The sequence below is a fragment of the Cynara cardunculus genome (genome assembly GCF_001531365.2).
Source record: "Cynara cardunculus var. scolymus isolate 2C chromosome LG 10, CcrdV1, whole genome shotgun sequence".
Classification (NCBI taxonomy): Eukaryota; Viridiplantae; Streptophyta; class Magnoliopsida; order Asterales; family Asteraceae; genus Cynara; species Cynara cardunculus.
In genome coordinates this window covers 23,306,949-23,316,809 of record NC_037537.1, presented here as the reverse complement: position 1 = coordinate 23,316,809, position 9,861 = coordinate 23,306,949, and the positions used below count along the sequence as shown (strand labels likewise).

Genomic DNA, 9,861 nt, shown 5'->3' with positions numbered 1-9,861 from the left:
GATGGAGTGGGAAGTTAAAGGAAAAGCATACCTGGTTGTTTGAAATCGAACCCATCACCTGAATCGAACCCATCACTTGAAGTTAAAGGAAAAGCATATCTGTTGGTTTGGATTAATGGGTTTTTGTTTGATGAGGGTTAAAATGGTAATTTATTGTCATTCAGAAAACAGTTACCAAACAACATTATTTTATTCAGCACTTAACCATTCTGACCCTCTTAACCATTCTGACCTCTTAACTATTCTGCACTAAATCATTCAGCAACTGCCAAACAGCCCCTTACTCTATTCTAATCCATTTGTTTCACTTTTGACATCTCTCTTAAACATTTCATTTCAATATTTTTTTTATGGAATATAATAATAATAAAAAATGTCTCATGGTAATCATTTTTAGAGAATTCTCTATATTTAGAGAAATTTACACTCTATCTCCTACTTTCTCCATTTCGGAGAAACTTTTAAAGAATCTGTTGGAATACAAAATTACCCAAAATCATTTTTTTTTTTCATTTTAGAGAATTTGTTAGAGATGCGTTAACACACCTCATAATATAGTTGTTGAGATGAGTTGCGGGTCTTTTAAAAACAGTTGGTTGATACGGTCAAACTCAACCCCTCATGGTTGTTAAGATAAGTCAATCATATATTCGCTTGTGAACCTTCGGATACCAGTTTATAATATCTACATGGAGAAGCAAAAAGCGGACATTACGCAAGTACCATTTACGTAACTTGCGTAATATCTAGTTTTCCTGAATATTATATCGTAAACATAGATTATGGAAGTTACGTAAATGCTACTCGTCTAACCTCCAACTATTTTTTTTTTTTTTTTGGATTAACCTACATATCCAACCTGCTATGCAAGCCAACTAATCTAGGGCGACCACCTGCTTTGCAGATAACCCGGAGTCACCGCATTTGAACCTCCGTAGCCACAAGGGGATTTTTATTCCTCCTTGGATTTGAACTTGGGACCTCCTGGTACTTTTGACATTTGGAGCCAAGCTCAAACCAATTAGGCAACACCCTTGTTGAAAAGATGGCTATAAAATGAAGAAACGAGACTTGATCGGCTATTTCAATCAATTTCTCGAATTAAAAGAGAAGAAGGCAGACAAGAAGATGCTTAGAGCATTAAATAGTTGTCCTGAATGTTTAAAAAAGGGGAGTATTTAGTTGGTTGATCTGAAAATGTTAGCAGACTGGTGCTTCATAGGGTTATGGATGGACCGACACAGATCCAGAAAGGAAAAGAGGAGTACATGTATCAAACACCATTCAACTCTACTAACAATCAATCAACCGCTACCCACTTTTCTTTAACAATTCACATGTGAATATCGATAAGATACTATTTTTTATTATCTGCCCCTTTTTCTTTACTGTACAATAATGAATAAATAAAAACAAACACCACCTTAGTTTGTGATTGTAATTGAATTGCTGATAATAATAATATCAGATCCTTCCCTCTGCAACTTGTTCCGTTTGCACCAGCACGTAAATTGGGGGAACGGTTCATCGTCTCCCGTCATCCATGTATGCACCGCAACTTCCTCTAGAGTCATCCGCTCTGTAGGATCTGTACGAATAGAGTACATGATGAAATACCACATAGTATTCGTTCATATATGATTGCCATCTGAAAGCTCTTTTTTTGTTTAGATGATGATGCACATAAAAAAAAGATGTCAAGTTTGACTATATATAGGTCAAGAGGGAAGTTCCGTTAGGAACCCAAAATTAATTATGAACCCAGGAACCATCCATAGAGCGTCATGTGTCCCTCTTTAAGATGAATATTCATTATGAATAACACATTCATGATGAATATATGTGTTATTAATCATTCATGACAGTTCATGATGAATATGTTGAAAACATGCAGGATGAATATGTTGCAAACATTCATGATGAATAACACGTCCATATTCGTGATGAATATGCCACGTGTGGTGCTGCGGGAAGTTCCCTTTAGGTTCCTAACGAACCTGGCCCTATAGGTCAAACCTATTGCTTTTTGTATTTGAATGAAGTACTAGAAAGAAGGGTTAACAAGATGTTTTCAGTTTAGATTAACAAGATGATCATACCATATAATCGTATGAAATAACTTGGTTTAGATGCAGTATGAAGATACTCTATTTGTCCCTAAAGGTGCGATTGGTACACATAAGGTAGGCTGATGAAAGAATTGTGGAAGGTGTTCGGGCTTTAACTTGATATGGGTTGTTTAGTAATTTATTGTTCATGTCTATCTCTATGATTTTTGTTCCACCTATTTTGGTGGGACAAAAAAGTACATTTTTGCCACTTAGGTCATGTCCTATCCCAATCTAATGCCACACCAACTATGGGACAAGAAGTTTTGGTACTGTGATGTGTCGTCCTGTTCTGCATACCAAACGCACCCTAAAGAAAGAAGTACAGTTTGACTAAAAGTCAAAACATTTACTTTCCATGTTCAAATAGAGCATATGAAATGTCATGAGAGAGAGAGATTAACAAGATGACTATATCATATTAACGTCTGAAAGAACTCGGAATATGTTTCTTGTTCAATTTAGAAGCATAACAACTACAAAGCTGCTGCTTCTGTTTAAAAAGATCAAACCAATTAATATCCATATTCAAATCTTGTCATGATCCCTTTTTTTCAAATTCAACACCATCACTTACTAGCATTTTCATGCAGTGTGGCGTAGATGTGAATCTTTTTTGTGCAAAGTATAAAGACTTCTTATGAGTTATGAAGTTAAAATTTAGTATGTTAGACCTCAAAAGTAAAAGAAAGTACGGAGTACTCCCATCCCATGAAAATTGCAATGTATGACCAAATACATACATAGTTTAAGAAAAATGTTTTGGCCATTTGTCAAATATCCAATCCTTCAAATTAACACCAAATAAGTGAATCTTGTCAATCCAAATCAATAGCTTCAATTAGGCAAATACTCCCTCCCCCCCCCAAAATAAATGACCACAATGAAAAAGATGCAGAGTTTTAGGAATGTGTAACTATTACACTTTTCAATCAACTAAAGGACAACTTTACCCTTAATAATAGAGAGAAAATTTCTCCATCTCATAATTAAGAGCTGAATGGAAAAAATAGACATTTACTTTTGGAAGTGGGACACTTATATTGGGACAGGGCTGTTTGGCAATTGCTGAATGGTTTGGTGCAGAATGATTAAGTGGTCAGAATGATTAAGAGGCTCTCATAATATAGTGCAAAATGAAATATAATTGTTTGGTAATTGTGCACAATGAAATTAGGGCTCTTAATGGTTGAGGGAAATCCAGGATACAAAATCATTCAGAGGGTTTTAGAACCATTAAGAGGCAGACTTTTTTTTGAAACAAGATTCACCTCTTAATGATTCAGAGGTTGTCTCTTAATGGAACTATTAAGAGGTAAACAAACAACCCCGAAATGTGGACAATTATCTTGGGACGGAGGGAGTAACATTCTGACCTGAAAACTTACCAGAAAAAAAAATCTTGAAAAGCTTCCTAATAGCTGAAAGAGACAAAAACTAACCTTTGCAGAGAAGCCCCTCAATAAGGTCCTTGAGGAGGGGATTCATATCCTCAGGGAGAAACAAGGTATTATTAACAATCTGAAAATAATGGAAGTTTTCGATGAATATAAAACCAAAACGCAAGTATTCCAATGAACAATGATGTTACAAAACTCACAGACCTTATCATATGTATCTTGCAGTGTGTCCCCAAGAAATGGGTATTGACCCATTATCATACAGTATAAGGTAACTCCAACCGCCCAGGTATCCGCAGTTTTGCCATGATAATTTTTACCTATTTATCAGAAAAAAGAGGAGGATTGACTTATTGAAACTGTATATATTTCGCAACATGGAGGGTGCGTATGGTATCCCGGGATAGCACAGAACAATTGTTCAGCGTATGGTAAAAAGTAGACAGAATAGAACAGATGAAATGACCAATTTATCCCTAATGAGCAGTTTACATATTTTACATATTTTTATTAATTTATGTAATTTATTAAATTATAATAAAATAAATATTTTTATAACAAAATATATTATTAGAAAGTTTTCGTCAAAACAATTAAAATGACACCAAAATAAAAAGTTTAGGTAGTTTCCAATTTTTATTTTTTACCTTTTCTATATTATTTTTTATTATTGATATTTATTAAATTACATAAATTACATAAATTAATCAAAACATAGAAACCGTATAAAGATAATATTTTGAGGACATTAAAGTGAAAGTTTAAAGAGCATAAAATACAACAAATAAAATTTAAAAGCATAAAATACAACAAATAAAATTTAAAGAATGAATAAAATGTAAAAAGGGAGGCGTTTTTATGTTTTAGAAGAAGATTAGGTTTTATTTGAGGTTATATTAGTAACATATAGGTATGTTCCATCTTATTCCATGGGGTCGGGGTGGAACACAGTTGTTAAACTTTGTTCCACTTTGTTCTTGTTTGTTCCACTTAAAAGTCCTGTCAAACATGGTACAACTATCCCTGTATTGTTATGTCTTGTCCAGTGTACCAAACGCACCATGAAGTCAATAGAGAACCACCTTACCTAAACAACACTCGGGAGCAGTGAAAACAGGAGTCCCAGGGGAGCGCCGAAGCTCATCATTTTCATCCTACCAATAAAAGCCAGGTAAGAATATCATGATTAATAAATAATACTTTAATGGGCAGATCGGCAGGTCGTGCATAAAAGTTGTCAGCAAAAGCTGATATGGTGATAAATGGGTGGACTGAAATCGAAGTTATTCAAGCAAAGATTAATCATGAAAAATAAATAAATTTGGATTGAAAATCGACAAAAGAAATGTTTCGTTTTCGGGAGAAACCAAGAGGAAAGTGTGCATTTTTAGGGACAAAGAGTAATATTCACAGTTAATTAATGAGGCTAAAAGCTCACTCTTGCCATACACGGCTCAATTGAGCTGTAGAATCTTTCTTGTATGGTCATGGGTATGGCAATCACTGTACAAATTTCAACAGCGGTCTTCCAAATTCGTTTGAAATAATTGAATCATATGGAAAGTGTACTTTATGATTTATACGTTAGGTGCAGTAACCACTTACCGTCCTTTTTCACTAGAATCAATGTCCTTGATTTCAGAGATAAACATGGCACTGAAAACTAAATTACATTTGTCAAACAAAAATATGTGCTAGCATTTTGAAATGTTATTTAGAAATAAAAAAACCAAATATATATGAGAGTTTTAACAAGCGAACCATGAGATGAGGAGCTCATTACCTCAAAAACCTGGCTGACACTGAAATCACAAATCTTCACTGTGCCAGTACCAGTAACCAGAAGATTATCGGGTTTAATATCTCCATGAACAATATTCTGAGTTTCAAGAAGAAAGAAGATATGAGCACAGAAGGCCATTTGATTTACTTGTTATACAAGTCCATCATCATAAAGAGCTTCATATAAAAATTGCACTTCATTCCAAAAAATGCAAGATTTGACTGCGAATAGAGTTTATCAGAAGTGTTCAACTATTAACGAAATACCAAAAATACCCCTCAAAATGGAGGAATTTTGTCAACCAAAACCAATGCTATCAATATTTTGTAATCATTACTAAATGGTAAAGACGTGATGTTGGATTTGAACCTTGCCCGAAAAAGGAAATGTTGTGTTTATCTTTGGCCGTCTTAAAAAGGAGATTGTTGCATTCGTTTTGGAATGGAGGAAGTATTTTAAATAGACGATTAACTAATAAATGGTTAGTCTGCATAGAGGAATGGACCAGGGGAAGAAAATAGCAGTGTTCAAACGAGGAGTTTTACATGAGAATGGAGATACATCAATCCAGAAACTATATCACGCATATATCTCCTTGCAACATGTTCTCCTAGGCCACCTGGGGGTCCAGCGCCCTCAAAGACCCACTTGCCTTCAATATATTCAAGTACTGAAATGATGATGAATAAAGCATTGATATATAAACCAATGTGAAGTAAAGAGCATGATACATACATAAGAGAGAAGATGTGGTAGTTCATACCCATGTAAAAGTGATCTGTGCTAGGATCATCAATCACCTCAACAAGATTCACTATATTGGGATGATTTAACATTTTCATGATCAAGACCTGCGAGTAAATTAATGAAACATGAAAAACAATTGCACCTGCACGTAAAGTAATAAAAACAAAGAACAAATTGGGAAAAAGAATTAAGAGCAATTAATCTATCAGCCAAAGAGAAATAATGTCATTATAGAATAAAAAGTAGAGCTTGCACAAGAGAAACAACTAGTCACAGTATTTGACGATGAATATAACAGAAAATATGATGTACAATTGCACATCGAAGATCCAACAATAGAATGTACAGAAGGTCGCAAGAGATTACCTCACGAAGAACATCAGTCATGGCTGTCTCAGATGGGGCAACTCGTAGCTTTAATAAATGAGACTTGTGAAAGGCCTGCATTAACGAATTGGACATGGTCAATCATATTACAAGCAACCATTTATATTCAATATTTTGTATTTTCCCAAATACTTTCACGATTTCAAAGCAAAATTAGGATATCCTATTTTTATATATGATCAAGCTCCAAAAAATCTTGGGTGCCTGAGCAAATGCATCAGGAGACAATTGAAGTTGAGTGATATTAGTTATTTGACATTTGGTTCCAACTAACATGAAACGGTACTTTCAATTTGGAAAATTCCATGCAAGGAGCAAAAGTGAACCTTAAAAATACCATTTAAAGTAAAAATAAACCTGAGACTAGAAAGGCAAAACAATGCTTCTGAAGCAAACTAGGGTATCAATTTTCCATAAAGAAAGCTAGCCCAGAACAAGAGTTAATCAAAAGAACGGGAAAAAAGTGCAATGAAGAACGATACCTTAATTGCATAATGTTTCCCGTCAACCTGGCTTCGGTAAAGAACCTGTAGAACATACAAGTCAAACAAGTGCAGATTAATACACTTTCTTCTAGGGTAAGGTGTTGGAACTAATAGTCAGCAATCAACTAATTACCACTTTTCCATAGCTACCCGAGCCAATTTTATACTCACGAACATACTCATTCACCATCTTGCTCCCATTCTCATCCTAAAAATGAGCCAAAAAAAAACAAAAATTGTCCACATCAATAACCATTTTTTATTGTTTACGTCAATGACCAAGCATCAAGTTAAATAAGTACAGGCATAATGTACAGTACAGACTACAGAATAATTCAGAGCAAACTCAGCAAAGGAAAAGTATGTGCTTGTTGAGAATTAGAGCGATGTGATTAGAAAATGACCTCAAGTTATAGCGAGTCTATGTATGGTACCCAGTTATATTTAAAATGTCTAAAATGGTGATTCCATAAACAATCATTTGCATGATTGGAAAACTTCTTTTTGGAAATGCCATAAATCATAATGTACACAACCAGCTTTATGTCAAGAAGGAGAAGTGCTCTTTTGCACAAGAATAAGTCTTGTTCCTACACTCTAGGACATAAGTAGCGCATAATGAAGTCAGATGGAGTATCTCATGAGAGCTAAGTAAAAAACACAGCTGCCGTCATTAATAATATGAAGACAAGTTACGGGAGTCAGGAGACAGAAATAAAAGGTTAAGTGACTCACTGGTATATACAATGTATATAAAACCGCATGCTATTATCACACCAATATGTTATACTGACACACTATGCTTAAATGAAAATTTCATAAAATCTATACCATATGGCACAGGAAGTAGGCCAACCAATTTATTAAAACCGGTTCATGCATCATCACTTAGAGATCATAGCAAACAGGTTCTTATTTTTTCCAAAATAATTAGGCAAATCCATTCAATAAATACTCTCTTAGCTAACCATGAACCATGTAACTGGCGCCATTTCTCATGGCATCCCTCTACTAAAAACGTATATCTCCATGCCTGAAATCCAATCAGGAGTGTTTGGTAATGGTTCTTTCTAATATTCAATTTAGTGAAAACTCTTTTCGTTCCTTATGTTAAATTTAATGGTGAATTATCCAAATAATATATCAAGAATTGAAGATGCGTTTAAAACATGAAATGAAAAGAAACCCGCCTAAAAAGAGTGGATGAAACAGACTCCCCATCAATACAATCACCAAAATCATCCTGAACCTTTTTAATAAACAAATAGTATATAGAGCTAATGTCCCTTTCAAAATTACCTCTGATCGTACAACTCTGTGGGTTTCCTTAACAGGGAACTCCCTGCAAATCAATCCATTTTCTGTCCTGTACATAAGAATCTCTTCAGAGCTCTTGGCAGGGTATCTAAACTCCGAATGATCTCCCCTTTCAGTATCTGTCATGTTGTCGCTATATGAGCTATTATCTTCTTCTTCCTCCTCATCCTCCTCAACCTCTTCATTCAACAATGACTCCTGCAAAACATGATTTCCACCCTGTACCCTTGGCTTCAAGTTCTTGTGCTTCTTCGCAAAGGAAAACCCAAAACAACCACAACAGCCCATGTCTTTCACGCTTGCACCCGAGTATCTCTGTATGAACATGGGGTAACAGATCTTCCTCAATACTGTGTTAACTCAAATAATCTAGAGTAAAAATTACCAGCTTTATTGGAACAAAGTTGTGCAAAAACAAAATAATCCGTAGGCTAATCAACCAGAAACTCAAAAACTTGCTACCCACAACTCTGGAACTAAATCATCCCTCTATTCTTTAAAAAAAGTAAGAATAATTAAATAAATAAAAAAGGCATTGACTTCTGATACCAGGCGTGCTATTTTTCAATTCATGATCACTATTCATTTTAACTTTCTTGAAAATTTTGATAATTTCACTAAGCTTTACAAAACAAATACTGAAAACAAAAATATCTTGCCTTTTACTATTCAACTGATCCATATTATTTTTGCCTTTGGACAAAACGTAGCTTTATTTCAGATCTGAGGGTGAAAATCGAATTTCAGAAATACTAAAAAGCTGGATGCAATTCAATTATGCTGACCTATTAAATTAGAGGAAGGAGGCAATCAAGCCCTAACTAATCTGCTATTCGGCTGAACTCCAAGGGATGCCATTCAGCAAAATGAAAGAAACAGTTGATGAAATAAACCCCATTACGAATCAAAGCCAGCAACATCTCTTAAGATCGACTCTTCCAGTTTTTCTCAAAAGCAGCCAACACCGAATTTGCAGGCCTGACTCCACCGAAACGTTCCTTTTTCCTTCAAATCATCATAAGCAACATTAGAAGGAAAGAAATATACATAATTCATATACACACACAATCATTCAAGTCATAACTACAACAATCAAAGTAATCGAAGACTAATTACGCAATTACCTGAAGTTTAATTGAAACATAGTTAATCACGCGATAATAAAGTTAAGACTACGAACCAATTACCTTGATAAATCAAAATTAGGGCAAGTAAAGAGGGGTCAATGATTGCGGATCCAGTTAAATACGGAATTGAGCTATGGATTATATGAGAATTTGATTCATCAGTTGATCTATTTGAATCAGAACCAATAATTTCTACCTGCAAGTTGCAATCTATCTTGCCATGGGAAACACAAGCATGTGACAGATAAAAAGTGAGGAAGGGTGCAAACAAGATTCCTGCTCGATATCTCAAGAAAATTTTGCACTATTTATGTGGAAAAAAACCGGAGTTAAATTACATATTGTCCTTCACGTTATATGGAAATTACGGATTTGGTTTCTCAAACGAAATAATTACGGTTATTCTCGATTTTGGCTTCGTTTTTATTACCCGCCTTTATTAAGCGTTCTTTACGTGCCGCTCTCACGTGAGGGCATTTTTGGTTTTTTTCACCTTTCTGTTTTGTC

General features: G+C 34.7%; 1 protein-coding gene across 3 annotated transcripts; it reads right to left on the bottom strand.

The window, feature by feature from the left end:
• Positions 1 to 1,111: 1,111 nt before the first annotated feature.
• LOC112519454 (serine/threonine-protein kinase GRIK2-like) lies at positions 1,112 to 9,630 on the bottom strand. Of its 3 annotated transcripts, none has more exons than XM_025127578.1 (13): positions 9,415 to 9,630; positions 9,013 to 9,232; positions 8,210 to 8,542; positions 7,044 to 7,118; positions 6,908 to 6,952; positions 6,405 to 6,479; positions 6,055 to 6,142; positions 5,837 to 5,961; positions 5,292 to 5,387; positions 4,596 to 4,662; positions 3,713 to 3,828; positions 3,551 to 3,629; positions 1,112 to 1,588 (listed from the first exon to the last, which is right to left on the bottom strand). In XM_025127578.1, the coding sequence occupies exons 3-13, from the start codon at positions 8,513 to 8,515 to the stop codon at positions 1,425 to 1,427; spliced, it is 1,236 nt and encodes a 411-aa protein (XP_024983346.1). In that variant the 5' UTR covers positions 8,516 to 8,542; positions 9,013 to 9,232; positions 9,415 to 9,630; the 3' UTR covers positions 1,112 to 1,424. The 3 variants fall into 3 exon arrangements, with proteins under 3 accessions (XP_024983346.1, XP_024983347.1, XP_024983345.1); XM_025127579.1 differs by having other exon boundaries at positions 9,352 to 9,612; XM_025127577.1 differs by lacking the exons at positions 9,013 to 9,232; positions 9,415 to 9,630 and having other exon boundaries at positions 8,210 to 8,554.
• Positions 9,631 to 9,861: the final 231 nt, after the last annotated feature.

Coding starts and splice junctions, on each gene's coding strand:
- LOC112519454 (XM_025127577.1), bottom strand. CDS start 8,554: ATGTTCATACAGAGATACTCGGGTGCAAGCGTGAAAGACATGGGCTGT. Junction 5,962..6,054: donor CACAGATCACTTTTACATGG/GTATGAACTACC, acceptor TCATCATTTCAG/TACTTGAATATATTGAAGGC. Junction 3,829..4,595: donor TGCTCCCGAGTGTTGTTTAG/GTAAGGTGGTTC, acceptor TCTGATAAATAG/GTAAAAATTATCATGGCAAA.